Genomic DNA, 18,791 nt, shown 5'->3' with positions numbered 1-18,791 from the left:
TAATAATAATATATTACTAAGATTAGGTTCAGCAACAGGTGGAATTCTTTCCATAAATTACAACGGCTGGTAAAATCCGTCTTACCCTAGCTTTTATAGGTCAAAGTTAAAAACAAAAAATGAAAATATCTCACAAACCTGATGGGCTAGAAAAAAAGTAAAGACATTGATCAACGTCCCAAAAAATAATTTTGGAACACCTAAAGCCATCTCTGATTAAAATTTGCTGTTGACCAGTGTTATAAGAATAATTGTTAGTTGCAGGTTTACCTCCAGCCTCTAAGTGACAATGCAAAGACAAGATTGAGGTTGCCTGTTTTGTGGCCAACTCCCATCCGCTTGTTTCAGGTCGAATCGCGCATGTTAGCCAGCATGTTGCTAATCTGCTTAGCTGAGCTTTACCGAGATGGCAGTTTCTCTGGCTCTGACACACACTTAAACACACATGCATTGTTCTCCAGCCTGTCTGTTTTCATTTTCTCCCTCTCACCTTTCACTTATGCTCTCTTATCCCCATCTGTCTTCTCTCTTACCAACATGCAGATGATATCTCCTCCTTTGTGGGATGCCCGAATGCAGCGTGAAGGACGATTTGTCGATCTAGCCACAGTTCACATATAAAATATTTCCGAAAAAGTTACACTATTAGAGCATTTTCAGGCTCGAAAACGCCATTGTTGGGTAAAGAATCAACCCAAATAACACACTATGACTTTTCAATCTAAAAGAGTATTCCCTCGAATTCATGCATAGGAAATTCGGGAAAATTGTGAAAAATGCCTCGTAAAATTGTCTCATCTTTACATATTCACATTGGTCTCAAAATGACAATTCAAAACCCCTCGATGCCAGATGTAGCAAAGCGGCCCCAGATATAATCGAGCCCTCTGAAACATTCAAGACACTCTGTGCTGGATCTAGTGAAGTAGCCCCAGAAAATAACCTAGATCAAGCCTCTGACACTGGATAGCGCATTTTTCCCCAAGGTGCTTTGATAGTCTTTGATAGGCTGTTTTTGACAAATGTGCTTGGTTTGACTTGAAAATAAAACGGAGATGACAAAACGAATGGTGTTACCTCTGACCTTCCTCTTCCACAATCTTCTTCTCTGGTCTTGTAGTTGCGTGCTGTTGTCATTCACAACTGGGTGGAGATTTTAGCTTTTCAACATTATGATCCTGCACATAATCTCCATCACACACACGCATTCACGTGCACATACAGTGGCCGGTTCTATTCGATTTAGGGACAAATGTTCCCGTATAAATAGTTTATTAGTAATGGTTACATACCAGGAAGATATTTCCCCTGGCCTTCTTTGTTACGGTAAACATAGCACAAGAGGTTATACAAACAAGGGCATACACGATGTGCAAGATAAATGTCGGAATATAAAAAAAAAAAAAAAAAAAAAAAAGTCTTAATCCCAGCCTCTGGAGAGGATTCATCCCAGTTTATAATCCAAGACGGTGAGAGGGTTAACGTATACACTCCCACCTCATTTCTGATCCCGTTTCTCCGAGGAACGACGGCATGCAGTTAGCCCGCTGGTCTTTGTGTGTCAAATATCCATCAAAGGTCAGAAAAGGCAGCATTACTTCCTCAACGGAAAGTTCCACAAGCATGATGCTAGAAGGCTCAAAAGTGTGCGGTATATCCTTGTCTTTGTTCTTGTTGTTGTCCCAATTGCTGCTCTAACTCCATCGTATGTTCACGGCGTTCACCTGATGCCTGATGGGAGAAAAGTCGATCGTAGATGTAACCGAGGACATATCGTTCAAAGTTTTACAGTGTAAACGATGAGCCGAAACAACATAGCATTAGCTGGTCTGTTTTGACTTACAAATCACATTTTCTTATTTATTTTGAGTTAGACAGTAAACTATAACTGAGGGTGGAATAAAACAGATTGGAGCCTCTTTTTTGATCAATTGTTCCCCATTTGCCAAACTGCTGCTTATTGTGTTGAGTTGAGTTCACTGCCACCAGACACCACTCGCATCTCGAGTCGAGTTTTTTAATTAACTGTAATTTTCGGGCCACAAGACGCACTTAAAGCGAAAGTCAACCCCCCAATTTTTTTTCCAGGAATATGTTCTATGGAGGCCCACTAGTTGAAACAAGGCATTCCAATTAATATTGCGTTTATGGAAAACGAGTTAAGCAGCAAAATCCACCTATCTTTAGCCATCGCTGGGGGCGGCCATTTTGTCACTTCTGTCGACTGAAAATGACATCACAGTTGCTCAGGTCTCAGGTAACGGCCAATCACAGCTCACCTGTTTTCTGAAGCTGAGCCATGATACGGTCCAATGGTCCATAAAATACAGTCATCAATTTTAAGGGACAAAAAAAAACGGCAAAATGAATGCAAGAAATATTAAAGAGCTTTTGATGACCTAAGTGCTTGGTGGGCCGAGTTCAAGAAAAGAGCATGCTGTTTGGGGCCCACAGGCCACACTTTGCCCACCACTGAACAACAATAATAATAATAAAAATAAATCTATTGTTGTGAGTCAGCTGGCTAAAAGGTCAGGTGGAGGCCACGTTCCTGCTTGACCCAGAAACTAAAACCACTCTGTTCACATCCTCCGGCAGCAGGAAGTGGTCTCTTGGGAGGTGTCCGTGCATATTATTGTGCGTGTTAGTACAAGTGTGAGGTGTCGTTGCATTCAGGAAACCCACACAGGGAAAGGAAAAGAAGCATAAATACCTCCTGGCTCTACACACTCACCGTTGTCTGTGTCCGAGTTTGGACCGAGTTGCCGCCTGTTGGCGCACGTGCACTCCAGGTGGTCCTCCAGTCGCACCTGCACCTCCCTCAGTTTGGGCCGCCGCCGCACATACTCCACCTTGGCCACCTGGATGGAAGCAATCGGATGATGATATCCAAAGACGCAAAGAAATGACAAGTAAATTGCCTAATATTTGCCTAAACACTTTTCATAGAAAGCCAAAAATATGAATTCCAAAATATCAATACTATATAAATAACATACTATTGTGTGATTGAATAGTTTTAGACTTCAATACTTTAAAGGGAAGTCAACCCAAACATTTTTTTTTCCAAGAATATGTTCTACGCAGGCCGACTAGTTGAAACAAGGCATACTGATAAATATTGTATTTGTCACTCAAAAAACAGTTGGGTTAAAAATAACCAAATTTTGGGTCAAAAAAGGACTGAACCACTACTTGGGTCAATTTGACCCAACTTTCTGGGTTGTTTTTGCAGAAAACCACCCCAAAAATGGGTAGTTTTGTACAAAACAACCTAAAAAAATTTGGCTGTATTGTACAAAACAACTCAAGAAGGTGGGTCGAATTGACCCAATTAGTGCATTGGTCCATTTTTGACCCAAAATGGTGTTATTTTTAACCCAACAGTTTTTAAAGTGTGGAATAAGAATTAATCCACACGTTTGAACCATCTCTGGGGGCTGCCATTTTGTCACTTCTGTCAACCGAAAATGACATCACAACTGCTCAGGGCACAGGTAACGACCAATCACAGCTCACCTGTTTTCTGAAGCTGAGCCGTGATTGGTCGTTATCAGAGCGCTGAGCAACTTCGATGTAATTTTCAGTCGATTGAAGAGACAGCCTCATATTCCACAAACGCGATAGTAATCAGAATGCCCTGTTTTAACTAGCGGGCCTGCATAGTACATACAGTATTCTTAAAAAAATATGTTTGGGTTCGACTTCCCCTTTAAAGTTTAAAGTGGCCTTAGAATGCTTTCATTTTTCTAATGTAAAACGGGCATCCTTGGCTAAATATAAATTGGCAAACAATATCCGTTTACCCTGACGGTGCGGTGGTGCTTGCGTGCCGCCTGGCACCTCATGTTGCTGGTGTTGCAGCAGCCTGTGCAGCGCTTCACCTCCACACACGGCGGCCAGATGATGAAATTGGCGGCGGTGGGGTCCACCTGACTGCGAGGGATCTCATAGATGGTGGTGCGCACCTTGCAGCCCGCGGGCAAGGCCTCCTCCACCACTGCAGGGGGCGACCAAGAGACACTTTTAAGAACAGCGTGCGTGTGTGCCTCACGGGTGCTACAACCCTATTTGTTACTTTGTGTTGCATATTTTGTATGAAAAGTACTATTAAATAAAGCTTGATTGACTGATTGACATCTGTATCGTGTGTGTGAAAGTCTCACCATCGATTATTGTTTATTATCACCATGTGTATGTCTTACTAGCGCTTGTCTATAAGGCGCAGAGTGTCTCTCCATTGTGTCACATGTGTCGCGTGCTTGCGTATCGTGTGTGTGTGTGTTTGGGTGAGTGTGCACTCACGAGTGCTGCGTCTGTAACGTGCATGCGTGTGCTCTTGCTTGAGTTCCGGGAGGGCGTGAGAGAAGACCTTGTCATAGTCGTGTTTGGACTCCTGGATCGCCTCATTTTCTGGACGCAAGACAAAACAACACATTAGGATGTCGCGCGTTCTACTTCTTAAGTTTCCCATAACCTCGTGTCAACACAGACATACACGAGCATAACTCTCAGTAGCTAGCGAGAAAACGCACATTATTGTGGGAACATTTCTCATAATACGCTGTGATGATTTTCGCAGCATCACGGTGTCCCGTATTGGCGCTCGAGAAGCACTGAGATGTTTGCGTTCAACTCATTACACAGATCTCATTACACATCGGAAAGCAACAATCGGAAGCCCCATCTTGACGTGATTACGATAACTCACTTATGGGGCTGGCACGTGTCCCGTTTGCTCGCTGGCATGAAAACACGGTGCATGTTGTGGTGGATCCAAGATGATTTCAGGTGATAGATGGGGTACACCCTGGACATCTAAAACATGCAGGATAGTGGGCCTCCAAGACCGGAGTTGCCCACCCCTGATTTGGAGTCTTCAATTAAGTTTTTTGGAACGTGGGAGAGAGTTAGAGTAAGAACACAGAAAGACCCAAGCTGAAATCGAACCCTGAACTTCAGAAATGTGAAGCAGACATGCTAACTCAAACTCCATTGCACTATCATCCCTACATAATTTTTTTTTTTTTTTTTATATCACTCTATAGCGCAGATTTTCCCCTATAGCAGATGGGTCTGGAACGCTCATTGTATTTAAAAAAAAAATGTTGCTTATTAAAACCTACAATCAGGGCTGGACTGGCACAGAAAAATTCGCCCTGGAATTTTGACTTAGACCGGTCCCCTCATACGCATGGTCGCAACCGCGCTCAGTAACTGAGAATTCCCTGTTTTTCATGCCATCAATAGTCAGGGTTCATAAAATAAAATGCACACATATCCATAACATTGCTCAACACACTACACTCATAATACAAGCAGGATCATGTTTAAATAAAAAGCTATCTTTGGCTTATCTTAATTTACTAGATAATTAAACCATTTATTTGCTGTTGCTTTGCTTTTAGTGTACTTCTACCTCGCGAATGTGTTAGCTAACAGCCAATAAGAGCCGACACCGTTTTGCAAACTGCGATTAATGGCCCGATCATTCAAATCATATCCAAAAAGCACAATGACACAAAAATCTCTTCACTCATTCAGTAACAGACTTTTTCAGACCCTCTTGAAATGACATTTAAAAATGTCATTGAGATAGAATGAGTTGTAATTATTCCCAATTCAAAATTTTGCTTTTGACTTCTGCTATGACTTCTCAGCCATATTGTTTCTTTCCTATGGTGTGAATATGGATATAATTAAATAATTATCAAGTGTTCTAATCAAAAGACACATTCTTATAAAAAATTGTTTATATGTATTCAGACACGACTCCCAACCACCCCTGGATACCACGTAGCTGTGATATTGAGTGGTTCAGCTTGCCGTCTACATTATCAATGGATTAATGGTCTGATTTCTTTAAATTGTGGGACGGTCCCTTGGGGTCTTTTAAAGTGCTCGATAAATAAAGTTCAGTTGAGTTAAAATGGTGGAAAATAATAATCACATTGCATCGGCCCCAAAAGATGCCGGCCCATCGGGCATCTGCCCAGTTCAGCCATGTCTACAATCTCTTTTGGTAAACTCCCCTTACTCCTGTGGATTTCACAGGAAGTGTCGGTTGCGTGTAGGAGTGCCTCCAAAAAAATATCCCCCGCCTCCTGCTTGGCTGATCTCAACCTCAACCCTAACGTGCTGGAATTCCGGCATGAATTATACATGGCAACGTAGTGGCCTTCCAGCCCAGACCAAATAATGGGCGGCGTGACAACAGCATAATGAAGTGAGCCACTTGACCCCGCCCCCCAAGCCGGGGGGGAGCCATCACACTCCTCATTTGCATGTCAATGATGCTAGGATTAATGGTGGCACCGCACGTGAAAAATGAATCAGCAGATTTGCCATTTATGCGCGGCAAAAGTTTCTTTTGTTGACGTTATCTCCTCACAAACACACAGAGTACCTCTATACATTAACTTTACAGAAAAAGAGGATATTCATTTGCTCACGAGATAGTTTTCCATCATGTGGTCAGTATTTGTTTGTCTGCCATGCTGGCAGTTGACATGGGGAGGATTCTCTATTCCAACATTCTCTCAGCACCGGAACAAAACTAGGTGTCGACCTCCAACGTGGCGCTGCGTGACATCGCGGGAGACGAGACATATTTCCAAACCACATTAGGGTACAATGAAAGATCATCAGATGTGGTGTAAAGAAAGAATCACATTTCCCCTAATTGTTCCAAAAAATGTCATTTACTAAAAATGTATCATTGCTCATCTATCGATGACAGTATTGCATTGTGTCAAACAGAGCAATTACATGCTATTCCATTCGATGACAGAGAGTTCAATTAACCTACAGTCTGTATCCACATAATGTCATTCATACAATTTTTTATTATCATTTTTGTCATGCTGTGTTATTTTTGATGGTGTTCCATGAGATTTTTCTCATGTAGAACATGGCTCAATGAAGTTTTAGAAAAACTGCCACAAATACTGTAGTACTTCCAGGACCTCAGTATCAACCCTTCAGTGATTCTCAAAGTATGGTGCTAGTACCTCTTGTGGTACAAGGGCTCTCTAAGGTGTTACGTGAAAAAAAAAAATCATTGCCTAAGTGCAGTTCAGTGCATTCAATCGTTTTGTTTTGAAACTTTTATTTAGGTCACTAATACAATATATTTTAAGTGAATCATTATTGAGTTGCTTTCATACATCTATAATGCAAGACTATGTGCGCAAAAGCTCAAGTATTTGTTAAACCACATGGGCACATGTGGACATGTGGACATTGGTGATAGCCTTAGTGTCAGGGTGAGATCACCATGACATCTTAAGCAAACGTTTTAGACTCAACTCCCACAAGCGAAAGTCTTCCAACTTCTGCGTGGAATTGCTAAAGTACTGCTTTTCTTTCCAAATTGTCCGTCCAGGTTTTGGCAAGCGGCTCGCACATCTTCAGGGTTCACGGAGAGTGTAAAGAGCAAGTCGGGGCAAGTCGGTCTCTTAGCAACGTCGTGGTAATGAGATGAGATGAGAGGACAGCATCCTTTCCCTGAGAACTCGACCTGAACACCCGCATTAATGCGTCCAATTTGTTCTTTCATGCCACTGACAGACTGATTGGGAGGGAGAGGTGGCCTTAAGATGTTCAACTTGAGAGCCTCGTGTTTGCACACATAAAGTTGATAGTTTAAAGTAACCGCTAACTCCCTATTTTAGACATTTATAAAGTGCGCGTAGATGACTACAGTTGCTATAATCAACTGCTTGTTCTAGGCAGAATATTTGGAGCACCATTACTTGTAGAAAGAAAAAAAATGTCATATGCGAATCACTGTAACGATACTGTGTGCATGGGGATTTAGGGTACCAGAAAAAGGAAATGGAGAGGAAGCAGAAGCAACACTTGCAAGTATAAATACTACACTAAATCAAATATAGTGAGGGTAAGTGGTGTAAATTTAGTGGTATTCATACTATGATTATCATTTTTAAAATCTTAGATATTTTAGATTTTGGATACATTATTTTTGATTTAAATTATACAGTTTTACTTCATTATCAATAATAGCATTTGTAAAAAAAAAAAGTTTTAATATTTTTACTGTTATTCTACATTGTTTTTAAATGTATACTGCAATTTTTATTTGTGTCTTATTTTACAGTTATTCATGCACAATTTGTCATTTTTTATTTTATATTTTTATTATTTTGTTGGATTTTACTCTTATTATTTAGTTATTAATACTAAAATGCGTTTAAAAAGTATTATTTGTATATAACATTAATATTTTTTCTGTTTGGTATCTATGCAACATATTTAAATCATTTATTATATATATATATATATATATATATATATATATATATATATATATACATAATTATTGTATATTTAAATGTTGTTTTTTTTGTTATCCCACTGGAATTTTATGTCTTACTATTTAGCTTCTTTTTTTTTTAACATTGTCATCATTTTTTATCTTAATTATATTTTATTACTTTAATTTTGTCATTTATACTAAATACCTTATTTATAAGCTATTTTTTTATTTTTGTTTTATTTGAGTGTTATTTTACACTAGCAGTTTTACATTTTTATTTTGTGCCATTTATACGGTACTTTGATATGTACAATTTTTAATACTGTAAAGTATTTTACAGTATTTTGTAATTTGCAATAGGCTTTTAATTGTTTGGGGTTTTGTTTTACTACAATTATTATTATTATTAATAAAGAACAGGAAAGACGAAAACAAGAGGCATTTTTACCTACGGTGTCTATCTCGAGCAGCCGCTGGAGGTCGCTGATGCTCCGGATGTCGTTGCGGGAGAGCCGCTCCACAAGCTCCCGGGGAACAGGAGACTCCTGCTGGGAGGAGAGTAAGAGAGAAGGTCGGTGTTTTATTGATAGGTAGTCGACTAGTTACGCAGATATGAGTTTCTCACAAATTATATGATTACATATACATATTCGTCAGTCAAGTCAACTTGATTACATTTTTTATGTTTAAAAAAAGTATGGGCATTTTTTATTTGTCCTTATTTGAAATTGTTCAAGCTCGATTAAATATTTCAAATTAATTTCTGAGTATCAAGCTGCCACTTCCGGGTGCAGTTACCTCCGCAGCGGCTCGTAAGAGGCAGAGGCAGCCGGCGAGGAGCTGGTAGAGCGCGGGTCTCATCTCCTCTCAGGTCCGCTGCGGAGGCTCCGTGAAGGGGCGAGGGTACACTGACGGAGCCCGGGTGTTGCTCCCTGCTCTCGGCCGGAGCTCAGAACCATGCCTCAGGAGAACAATTTACTCCCAGAAGAATGATGTTACTTAATAATTCTTCTTGTTTCTTGCTTTTAAGGAAAAAATAAAGAGAAAAACAGTCATGACAGACATAGGCGTGAAATCCTTCAGCTCCTTCACTTTTTCATTATAATCCACTAAAATCAAACATCCAAGTGGACGTGTTAGCTGGCCCTGCCTGCTCTCTACAGGCTAACTGAACTCCAGACGTCTCGGTCCCTTGATGTGACTGTGCGCGTCCCCGTGGTCAAAAACGAAACGGGAGTGCGCTCCTTGCTATACATGCAAAACAATCGTGAACACAAGCCAAGCAGATAACTTTAAATGGAGATACATTGTGGAAAACTGACTTTTTATACGTATGAAAATACTTGGGTCTTCTGAATGCACAATCGCCATGAAGATTAACGAGGACAAATGAGGCAATCAGGAGAAATGAAGGTTATAAAGTTGAGGTTGGTTCATGTCGAACGCTTTATGCTCGTGTTTAATTCAGTCGTGAAACTGGTTAATCAGTGTCTAGACTGCAGGTGAGTGAGCTCCAGTTGATTGTGTGGAATAACAGATAGTCGATCAGTCAGCAGAGGCACGCTTGAGCCTGTCACAATGAGCTGGCTGCTCTATTGACATGAACGGAAATGAAATTAATTTGTTCAAGCTCTCAAGAAGCCCCCCCCCGAAAAAAACATTTCTTTTAATAAGAAAAAGAATTCCTACACAGTGCAGTACTGAGTGAAAATGTTCAATAATAACATAATCAAATATAATGTATATAATTAAACAGTTTGTGCATCATTCATACCTTAATTGTGCAACTCCTTCTTGTGTGCTTACATTGGCCACCAGGAGGCAGTACAATATATGCCTATACAGTATATAAACATGAAGAAGACGGTCACAACTGTTCAGTAGTCTGCAGTAACATTGATTGTTTTTCGCAGAGGATGAATAAATGCCCCTGAGTATTATATTTAGCATGTTCTTGTTTTTTTTTTTCTTAGAGCGGAGCGGTAGACGGGACTCAAGCAACGTTTTGTTGTTCAAGCAAATCTTTTCTTTTTTTCAAATTTTGTTTACTGGGTTTCACCGTTTAATGTAATTTACTCAAAACATTTATGAAGTATGCTTTTGTGTAACGTTCACATTTTCTTTTTAGGACAAAAAAAGTGGTCATTGAAGTAATGTCGCATACCCAAGTAACATTGATTTAAAAAAAATAGGGCAACCACAATGAAGAAATAAAACAATGTTGATTAAAAACAAACAAATTGTACTGAATGGAATCACCTAATGTGGAAAGCATATGCACAGTCCTGCAAAAAGGGTCGTCTACATTTCCAATGGAGGAAAAATGAATAATGGAAATTGATTTTCTGAAGAAATACAGTGAAGCAGAATCAAGGTGGAGACTCACAAAAGGCTCAAAGTAAAAAAAAAAAGGTGTCGCTAGAATCTGGAGATAATCCAGCCTGGAGTATTAGAAGATGAACACACACACATTTAATGCCCTGTTTTCGATATGTTTGTCAAACGCAGATGCACGATCGCGGGTGGACGGCGCTCTCTAGGTACCCACTTCTACTTCTTTACATCATCCGCAAGTGGAGATCATCTTGCAGTTCCTTATAAACATACTTTGCGCGCACGAATCTCCAGCGAGTCCGTTATGCTTCCGCCATGTAGACCGCGCACCTCTCCTGCGCTGAATTTAAAGGGAATGAGGAGATCCGCTTCAATTGGGCGGGAATCAGGTCGGCTGCGTTCACTCCCATAACGGCGCAAACGCACATTTTTGTAACTGCGCCCATCTAAGAAAATACCAAGAGAAAGAAAACTCCACCCATTCGCACAGTTAGACTGCACTTTGCGCTAGTGTTGTGCTGGGCATGAAAATAGGGCCATCCGTCTCCCTTTGTCTCCTTCAATTTGTCACACACGCACACACACACACACACTTAATCTGACTTGATGTGAGAGAGAGGGAAGAATGAGAAAAGAATACTGTAAGTGAAAGTTTCTTCACAGCAAGGTGAAGTTGTGTGTGTGTGTGTGTGTTTGAGAGAGAGAGAGAGATTCCAGGCAATGTTGGAATAAACATTTGTCCAATTAAATTCCATTTACCCCATCACAAGTGAAGAACTATCCCAACAGAAAGACACGTACACACACATGCTGTGGTGTAGTGGAGGGGAAGTGGGTCACAACCAATTCAGACCTTGAATGGTGGCGCGCTGTCACTTCCTGCGTCCTCACACTGTACGATGCACCTCACTCGTTGCTTCTCTGGACCGTCGCGCCTCCCTGCTGTCACAAGGCTCCAAGCGTGACCACCGCACACAGAGAAACATTCATCGTACAGTACATACTGTCAAAGCTCAAAAGTGCTCAGATCCTGCAGCAAATCTGGAGGTCAAGTGATAACCTTATTAATGAATGTATTATTTATTATTATTGATAAATAACGAGTTCGACACCAGGCACAATGCCAAAATGGCAGTCACCTTGGGGTGTGTGAAGACAGATGGATTAATCTGCTTAACCCTTTCATGCAAAGTGGTCACTACAGTGGCTATTTAAAAGTTGCTTTCGCCTAAATCAATTAAACTAAAGAATATGTTTATATTTTAAATAAGAACATTAAATCATAATTAATGCATGAAAGGGTTAAAAATATATATTTTTTAAATTTAGATTAATTAATATAGGCGAAAGCAACTTTTACATAGCTGTCCACTGTAGTGACCACTATGCATGAAAGGGTTAATTTGTATTGCACGAATGCAATGTTAATCAGAATATTGTATTTAGAGTCATGGGGTAATGCAAATAACATTTTTGTTTTGAGTTTCCCTTTAACTGGCTTTAGTGTTAGTTTTGTGTGTGTAGAGTGACGGCATCATCAGTTTAGCTAAAGACAAGTCGGGCTGTCATAGAATATGATTGTGTTTGCCTTACTTTTTTTCTTTTTTTTTTACCAAACTTTAAACCTTCTCTGTCACTTTCCTCCTGGCTTGCGCTTATTTCAGTCCGGTTGAAAAAATAATGGCTACAAAATCTAGAGATATAGCGAATGACCATTGGTATAAGTATGACATAAAAAAAAAAAAATCGGTGCATATTTTCTAATATATTTTCATTTTCCATTCCACATAAGATTAAACTTTTCTTCATGGCTTTCATCGTCTCAGTGAACCAGAAAGAAGCCTGCCATAGCGACAGACGGACGAACTAACAAAAACACAAGGCTCTGTTACAAAATTGGTGGAGTTCTTCACTCCCCTTCCACTTCCATCCAAAAAGTTTACTCCTCTTCCTCTTTCCTACTTCCTTCAATTCTATCACCTTCCACTCAACAATAGATTGACGTTATAAATTAAATGTTGCCCTAAATTACAGCGCAGCTGAATAATCAAACTAAATGATCTAGTCGACAGCTGTTTGGATAAGTGCCGAGTGTGAAAACAGTATCTCGGTGGGAGGGTTGTAACTTTTGATTCAAGGTGGCCAATTGTGTGTCGTTTCACTTGGGAGACTTTAATCTCCTCGGGGGGAAATAATTGGGAGTCAGCGAGGGAGTTAATCGTGCTTCCCGCTGACAAGAGTCACCACACGCACACACAAAAGACACACTAATTGCTCTTACGCAACCTACACACGTGAATCAAAACCTTGTTATCAGTCCATTCAGCTAGTGGTTTATTTACTTACTTACTTACACCAAGTTTTATTATGATTATACCAAATTTGAATTTAATTTAAATTTAAGTTGAATTGCCTCTTGTCAACTGCCTGTTTCTGAAAATGTATCTGTAAGTGAGTCATTCTAAATTTGGCTAAACTGTGACGACATGATGTTTGGTACATACACGGATCCACACGCTAAACTGACAAGTGTAATTCAAAGGCTTGGTAATGAAGCACTGCCTCCATGAATAAGCAAAAAAAAAGTTGTTCAATGTCTGCTATAAAGCATCTTGGATCTGGTATCTTTAGAAATAAATAGTGATCGTTCGTTCACGCAGATGTGAAAAAAAAAAAATCCTAACAGTTCAATGAGTAGGCTACAGCGCTACAGAGGCAGGCTAATGTCAAGTAACAATTACAATAAGGCAAATTTGTCATTGTCATTTTCTAGCATTTCCGGTGCTTTCTTCCAAAGAGGCCAATTAGTAAAGGTCTCACGCCAATTATTAGCGTGCTGGGAACCGGGAGGATGAGGAAAAATCCCTCTCTGTCCTCATCCAAAGGGAGGATTTCTGCCTCATTGTAGCCACGTTGGGAGCGGAGGATGTGCGGGGCGTCGTTTGGGAGGACTGATGTGGTGCTTTTGGCTCGGAAACAATGCAACGCTGTGCTACGGGCTAATGGAGGGAAGCGGTGTTTGCACACACACACACGCACACGCACACACACCCTCACTCGTTTCAATGAGGTGACATCATGGCATCTCTGGGACAGCCACTTGCTTTCAGATGAAGGAGAAAGTGTCCTCTTTGGTCCAGATTGGGTTTGGCCAGCTGTCAATTTGAAATGCATCTACTTAGGAATAAATTCCCCCACTTGCACGGGGGTATGGATCACTGGTAAAGCATTAGCATTAGACCCACTCCCACTCTAAAAAACGATGTTAGTTTAATATGAGGAATAAAACTGAGCTCAGAGTCCCAAATGACGTCCAGGTTCTTTTCATTAAGAGGTCTCCGGTTCATATCTGAGTACCCCCTTAATCTGTTGTTTGTATAGTTTATGTCTTTAATGGAAACATCTGCAGTGGCAGGAGCTATTTTTCTTTTGAATTGATACATTAAAGAGAAAAAGTGGACTGTCTAAGTGGGGTGGAGCTCAGTGGTAGAGCATTTGACTGCAGATCAAGAGGTCCCCAGTTCAGATCTGGGTACCCCCTTCACCAGTTGTCGGCATCCTATGAATTTATCAGAGATACCTATAGCAATGAGTTTCTGGCCAGGACTGTTTTTTTTTTTGTATTGACACCTTAAACACAAACAAAGACTCTATGAGGAGGGAAGGGTTAGGGATTATTCTTATTTTGTATTTGTATGAACAGAAAAGGGAGACTATGTAAAGGTGTGGCTTAGTGGTAGAGCATTTCACTGCACATCAAGTGCTCCCCACTTCAAGTCTGGGTAGCCCCTTTACCTTATAATTCTGGGAGAAACCATTTGTATTGACACCAACAGAAGGATACCACACTAAAAGGGGATGTAGCTCAGTGGTAGAGCATTTGACTGCAGATCAAGAGGTCCCCAGTTCAAATCTGGGTACCCCCTTCAACTGTTGTAGACAGTCTATGAATTTTGTAGACAAATCCGCTGATTTTATGGCAAGGAGTATTTTTTTTGTATTGACACCTTAAACAGAAAGATAAAACACTAAGAGGGGGTGTAGCTCAGTGGTAGAGCATTTGACTGCAGATCAAGAGGTCCTCAGTTCAAATCTGGGTACCCCCTTCAGCTGTTGTAGACAGTCTATGGATTTTGTAGACAATTCCGCTAATGATTTTATGGCAAGGAGTATTTTCTTTGTATTGACACCTTAAACAGAAAGATACAACATTAAAAGGGGGTGTAGCTCAGTGGTAGAGCATTTGACTGCAGATCAAGAGGTCCCCAGTTCAAATCTGGGTGCCCCCTTCAGCTGTTGTAGACAGTCTATGGATTTTGTAGACAAATCCGCTAATGATTTTGGCAAGGAGTATTTTTTTGGTATTGACACCTTAAACAGAAAGCCACATCACTAAAAGGGGGTGTAGCTCAGTGGTAGAGCATTTGACTGCAGATCAAGAGGTCCCCAGTTCAGATCTGGGTACCCCCTTCACCAGTTGTCGGCATCCTATGAATTTATCAGAGATACCTATAGCAATGAGTTTCTGGCCAGGACTGTTTTTTTTTTGTATTGACACCTTAAACACAAACAAAGACTCTATGAGGAGGGAAGGGTTAGGGATTATTCTTGTTTTGTATTTGTATGAACAGCAAAGGGAGACTATGTAAAGGTGTGGCCTAGTGGTAGAGCATTTCACTGCACATCAAGTGCTCCCCACTTCAAGTCTGGGTAGCCCCTTTACCTTATAATTCTGGGAGAAACCATTTGTATTGACACCAACAGAAGGATACCACACTAAAAGGGGATGTAGCTCAGTGGTAGAGCATTTGACTGCAGATCAAGAGGTCCCCAGTTCAAATCTGGGTACCCCCTTCAACTGTTGTAGACAGTCTATGAATTTTGTAGACAAATCCGCTGATTTTATGGCAAGGAGTATTTTTTTTGTATTGACACCTTAAACAGAAAGATAAAACACTAAGAGGGGGTGTAGCTCAGTGGTAGAGCGTTTGACTGCAGATCAAGAGGTCCTCAGTTCAAATCTGGGTACCCCCTTCAGCTGTTGTAGACAGTCTATGGATTTTGTAGACAAATCCGGTAATGATTTTGGCAAGGAGTATTTTTTTTTGTATTGACACCTTAAACAGAAAGCCACATCACTAAAAGGGGGTGTAGCTCAGTGGTAGAGCATTTGACTGCAGATCAAGAGGTCCCCAGTTCAAATCTGGGTACCCCCTTCAACTGTTGTAGACAGTCTATGGATTTTGTAGACAAATCCGGTAATGATTTTGGCAAGGAGTATTTTTTTTTGTATTGACACCTTAAACAGAAAGCCACATCACTAAAAGGGGGTGTAGCTCAGTGGTAGAGCATTTGACTGCAGATCAAGAGGTCCCCAGTTCAAATCTGGGTTCCCCCTTCAACTGTTGTAGACAGTCTATGAATTTTGTAGACAAATCCGCTGATTTTATGTCTATGAATTTTGTAGACAAATCCGCTGATTTTATGGCAAGGAGTATTTTTTTTGTATTGACACCTTAAACAGAAAGATAAAACACTAAGAGGGGGTGTAGCTCAGTGGTAGAGCATTTGACTGCAGATCAAGAGGTCCTCAGTTCAAATCTGGGTACCCCCTTCAGCTGTTGTAGACAGTCTATGGATTTTTTAGACAAATCCGCTAATGATTTTATGGCAAGGAGTATATTTTTTGTATTGACACCTTAAACAGAAAGAGATAATACTAAAAGGGGGTGTAGCTCAGTGGTAGAGCATTTGACTGCAGATCAAGAGGTCCTCAGTTCAAATCTGGGTACCCCCTTCAGCTGTTGTAGACAGTCTATGGATTTTGTAGACAAATCCGGTAATGATTTTGGCAAGGAGTATTTTTTTTTGTATTGACACCTTAAACAGAAAGCCACATCACTAAAAGGGGGTGTAGCTCAGTGGTAGAGCATTTGACTGCAGATCAAGAGGTCCCCAGTTCAAATCTGGGTACCCCCTTCAACTGTTGTAGACAGTCTATGGATTTTGTAGACAAATCCGGTAATGATTTTGGCAAGGAGTATTTTTTTTTGTATTGACACCTTAAACAGAAAGCCACATCACTAAAAGGGGGTGTAGCTCAGTGGTAGAGCATTTGACTGCAGATCAAGAGGTCCCCAGTTCAAATCTGGGTTCCCCCTTCAACTGTTGTAGACAGTCTATGAATTTTGTAGACAAATCCGCTGATTTTATGTCTATGAATTTTGTAGACAAATCCGCTGATTTTATGGCAAGGAGTATTTTTTTTGTATTGACACCTTAAACAGAAAGATAAAACACTAAGAGGGGGTGTAGCTCAGTGGTAGAGCATTTGACTGCAGATCAAGAGGTCCTCAGTTCAAATCTGGGTACCCCCTTCAGCTGTTGTAGACAGTCTATGGATTTTTTAGACAAATCCGCTAATGATTTTATGGCAAGGAGTATATTTTTTGTATTGACACCTTAAACAGAAAGATATAATACTAAAAGGGGGTGTAGCTCAGTGGTAGAGCATTTGACTGCAGATCAAGAGGTCCTCAGTTCAAATCTGGGTACCCCCTTCAGCTGTTGTAGACAGTCTATGGATTTTTTAGACAAATCCGCTAATGATTTTATGGCAAGGAGTATATTTTTTGTATTGACACCTTAAACAGAAAGATATAATACTAAAAGGGGGTGTAGCTCAGTGGTAGAGCATTTGACTGCAGATCAAGAGGTCCCCAGTTCAAATCTGGGTACCCCCTTCAGCTGTTGTAGACAGTCTATGGATTTTGTAGACAATTCCGCTAATGATTTTATGGCAAGGAGTATTTTTTTGTATTGACACCTTAAACAGAAAGATACAACATTAAAAGGGGGTGTAGCTCAGTGGTAGAGCATTTGACTGCAGATCAAGAGGTCCCCAGTTCAAATCTGGGTACCCCCTTCAGCTGTTGTAGACAGTCTATGGATTTTGTAGACAAATCCGCTAATGATTTTGGCAAGGAGTATTTTTTTGGTATTGACACCTTAAACAGAAAGCCACATCACTAAAAGGGGGTGTAGCTCAGTGGTAGAGCATTTGACTGCAGATCAAGAGGTCCCCAGTTCAAATCAGGGTACCCCCTTCAGCTGTTTTAGACAGTCTATGGATTTTGTAGACAAATCCGCTTATTTTGGCAAGGAGTATTTTTTTTGTATTGACACCTTAAACAGAAAGCAACAACACTAAAAGGGGGTGTAGCTCAGTGGTAGAGCATTTGACTGCAGATCAAGAGGTCCCCAGTTCAAATCTGGGTACCCCCTTCAGCTGTTGTAGACAGTCTATGGATTTTGTAGACAATTCCGCTAATGATTTTATGGCAAGGAGTATTTTTTATGTATTGACACCTTAAACAGAAAGGTACAGCATTGAAAGGGGGTGTAGCTCAGTGGTAGAGCATTTGACTGCAGATCAAGAGGTCCCCAGTTCAAATCTGGGTACCCCCTTCACCAGTTGTAGACAGTCTATGGATTTTGTAGACAAATCCGCTAATGATTTTATGGCAAGGAGTATTTTTTTTGTATTGACACCTTAAACAGAAAGACACTACACTAAAAGGGGGTGTAGCTCAGTGGTAGAGCATTTGACTGCAGATCAAGAGGTCCCCAGTTCAAATCTGGGTACCCCCTTGAGCTGTTGTATGCCATGTATGATTCTAGTGGACACCAATAATGACTTTATGGCTAGTAGTATTTTTTTTTTTTTTGTATTGACACTTTAAACATAGAATGAAGACCCTTTAAGAGGAATCATTTGTTTGTATTAACTGTTGTTTTCAGGCTAGGACATTTTGTTTTCTTGATCCTTAAACAGAAACTCCTTGGCGGAGTATTCAACTGCAGATCAAGCAGTCCTCATCTTGAATCTGAGCACCCCCTTCACTGGTGTCTCCAGTCCCAAGTGTTTTGCTGAAATGTATAAATCATTCGACTTTTTTTTAAAATACCTACACAGGAAATGTGAAAATCCTGACTACAGAACAACAGTTCAAATCTGTGTTCCCCCCCTTAATAATTACTTTTATATATGTAGTTACCACAACAAAACTGACCAGCAATCCTAAGACCATGAGAAGTCAATTAAAGAAGTCTCTGAAGCTGTTTTCCCCACCAGATTTTTCCAGCGTGATGCAAAAGCGGCAAAACATCAGCACCTGTT

The 18,791-nt window shown here is 40.5% G+C and overlaps 1 protein-coding gene and 20 non-coding genes across 23 annotated transcripts; 20 read left to right on the top strand and 1 right to left on the bottom strand.

Moving 5' to 3' along the window:
- Nucleotides 1-1,255: 1,255 nt before the first annotated feature.
- Nucleotides 1,256-9,742, bottom strand: pdgfaa (platelet-derived growth factor alpha polypeptide a). 3 transcript variants are annotated; one of them, XM_086033670.1, is made up of 7 exons: nt 9,601-9,742; nt 9,077-9,300; nt 8,727-8,826; nt 4,306-4,413; nt 3,807-4,000; nt 2,735-2,861; nt 1,256-1,731 (listed from the first exon to the last, which is right to left on the bottom strand). In XM_086033670.1, the coding sequence occupies exons 2-7, from the start codon at nt 9,137-9,139 to the stop codon at nt 1,721-1,723; spliced, it is 603 nt and encodes a 200-aa protein (XP_085889796.1). In that variant the 5' UTR covers nt 9,140-9,300; nt 9,601-9,742; the 3' UTR covers nt 1,256-1,720. The 3 variants fall into 3 exon arrangements, with proteins under 3 accessions (XP_085889796.1, XP_085889797.1, XP_085889795.1); XM_086033671.1 differs by lacking the exon at nt 9,601-9,742 and having other exon boundaries at nt 8,727-8,823; nt 9,077-9,535; XM_086033669.1 differs by lacking the exon at nt 9,601-9,742 and having other exon boundaries at nt 9,077-9,533.
- A 4,724-nt stretch (nt 9,743-14,466) lies between these two features.
- trnac-gca (transfer RNA cysteine (anticodon GCA)) lies at nt 14,467-14,538 on the top strand. The gene has a single exon. It is a non-coding gene; the product is annotated as a tRNA-Cys (tRNA).
- Nucleotides 14,539-14,646: 108 nt separating this feature from the next.
- Nucleotides 14,647-14,718, top strand: trnac-gca (transfer RNA cysteine (anticodon GCA)). Its single transcript has one exon. It is a non-coding gene; the product is annotated as a tRNA-Cys (tRNA).
- Nucleotides 14,719-14,829: 111 nt separating this feature from the next.
- Nucleotides 14,830-14,901, top strand: trnac-gca (transfer RNA cysteine (anticodon GCA)). Its single transcript has one exon. It is a non-coding gene; the product is annotated as a tRNA-Cys (tRNA).
- Nucleotides 14,902-15,010: 109 nt separating this feature from the next.
- Nucleotides 15,011-15,082, top strand: trnac-gca (transfer RNA cysteine (anticodon GCA)). Its single transcript has one exon. It is a non-coding gene; the product is annotated as a tRNA-Cys (tRNA).
- Nucleotides 15,083-15,394: 312 nt separating this feature from the next.
- trnac-gca (transfer RNA cysteine (anticodon GCA)) lies at nt 15,395-15,466 on the top strand. The gene has a single exon. It is a non-coding gene; the product is annotated as a tRNA-Cys (tRNA).
- A 108-nt stretch (nt 15,467-15,574) lies between these two features.
- trnac-gca (transfer RNA cysteine (anticodon GCA)) lies at nt 15,575-15,646 on the top strand. The gene has a single exon. It is a non-coding gene; the product is annotated as a tRNA-Cys (tRNA).
- A 110-nt stretch (nt 15,647-15,756) lies between these two features.
- On the top strand, nt 15,757-15,828 carry trnac-gca (transfer RNA cysteine (anticodon GCA)). Its single transcript has one exon. It is a non-coding gene; the product is annotated as a tRNA-Cys (tRNA).
- Nucleotides 15,829-15,938: 110 nt separating this feature from the next.
- On the top strand, nt 15,939-16,010 carry trnac-gca (transfer RNA cysteine (anticodon GCA)). Its single transcript has one exon. It is a non-coding gene; the product is annotated as a tRNA-Cys (tRNA).
- Nucleotides 16,011-16,154: 144 nt separating this feature from the next.
- On the top strand, nt 16,155-16,226 carry trnac-gca (transfer RNA cysteine (anticodon GCA)). Its single transcript has one exon. It is a non-coding gene; the product is annotated as a tRNA-Cys (tRNA).
- Nucleotides 16,227-16,337: 111 nt separating this feature from the next.
- On the top strand, nt 16,338-16,409 carry trnac-gca (transfer RNA cysteine (anticodon GCA)). Its single transcript has one exon. It is a non-coding gene; the product is annotated as a tRNA-Cys (tRNA).
- Nucleotides 16,410-16,519: 110 nt separating this feature from the next.
- Nucleotides 16,520-16,591, top strand: trnac-gca (transfer RNA cysteine (anticodon GCA)). The gene has a single exon. It is a non-coding gene; the product is annotated as a tRNA-Cys (tRNA).
- A 110-nt stretch (nt 16,592-16,701) lies between these two features.
- Nucleotides 16,702-16,773, top strand: trnac-gca (transfer RNA cysteine (anticodon GCA)). Its single transcript has one exon. It is a non-coding gene; the product is annotated as a tRNA-Cys (tRNA).
- A 144-nt stretch (nt 16,774-16,917) lies between these two features.
- Nucleotides 16,918-16,989, top strand: trnac-gca (transfer RNA cysteine (anticodon GCA)). Its single transcript has one exon. It is a non-coding gene; the product is annotated as a tRNA-Cys (tRNA).
- Nucleotides 16,990-17,100: 111 nt separating this feature from the next.
- On the top strand, nt 17,101-17,172 carry trnac-gca (transfer RNA cysteine (anticodon GCA)). Its single transcript has one exon. It is a non-coding gene; the product is annotated as a tRNA-Cys (tRNA).
- A 111-nt stretch (nt 17,173-17,283) lies between these two features.
- trnac-gca (transfer RNA cysteine (anticodon GCA)) lies at nt 17,284-17,355 on the top strand. Its single transcript has one exon. It is a non-coding gene; the product is annotated as a tRNA-Cys (tRNA).
- Nucleotides 17,356-17,465: 110 nt separating this feature from the next.
- Nucleotides 17,466-17,537, top strand: trnac-gca (transfer RNA cysteine (anticodon GCA)). The gene has a single exon. It is a non-coding gene; the product is annotated as a tRNA-Cys (tRNA).
- Nucleotides 17,538-17,646: 109 nt separating this feature from the next.
- Nucleotides 17,647-17,718, top strand: trnac-gca (transfer RNA cysteine (anticodon GCA)). Its single transcript has one exon. It is a non-coding gene; the product is annotated as a tRNA-Cys (tRNA).
- Nucleotides 17,719-17,824: 106 nt separating this feature from the next.
- On the top strand, nt 17,825-17,896 carry trnac-gca (transfer RNA cysteine (anticodon GCA)). Its single transcript has one exon. It is a non-coding gene; the product is annotated as a tRNA-Cys (tRNA).
- A 111-nt stretch (nt 17,897-18,007) lies between these two features.
- Nucleotides 18,008-18,079, top strand: trnac-gca (transfer RNA cysteine (anticodon GCA)). Its single transcript has one exon. It is a non-coding gene; the product is annotated as a tRNA-Cys (tRNA).
- A 111-nt stretch (nt 18,080-18,190) lies between these two features.
- trnac-gca (transfer RNA cysteine (anticodon GCA)) lies at nt 18,191-18,262 on the top strand. Its single transcript has one exon. It is a non-coding gene; the product is annotated as a tRNA-Cys (tRNA).
- Nucleotides 18,263-18,791: the final 529 nt, after the last annotated feature.

This window comes from Filicampus tigris, chromosome 6 (assembly GCF_054856515.1).
Source record: "Filicampus tigris isolate MCC_2025a chromosome 6, RoL_Ftig_1.0, whole genome shotgun sequence".
In the NCBI taxonomy this organism is placed as follows: domain Eukaryota; kingdom Metazoa; phylum Chordata; class Actinopteri; order Syngnathiformes; family Syngnathidae; genus Filicampus; species Filicampus tigris.
Note: the sequence above shows the minus strand (reverse complement) of the source record. Positions and strands in the feature narration are given on the sequence as shown.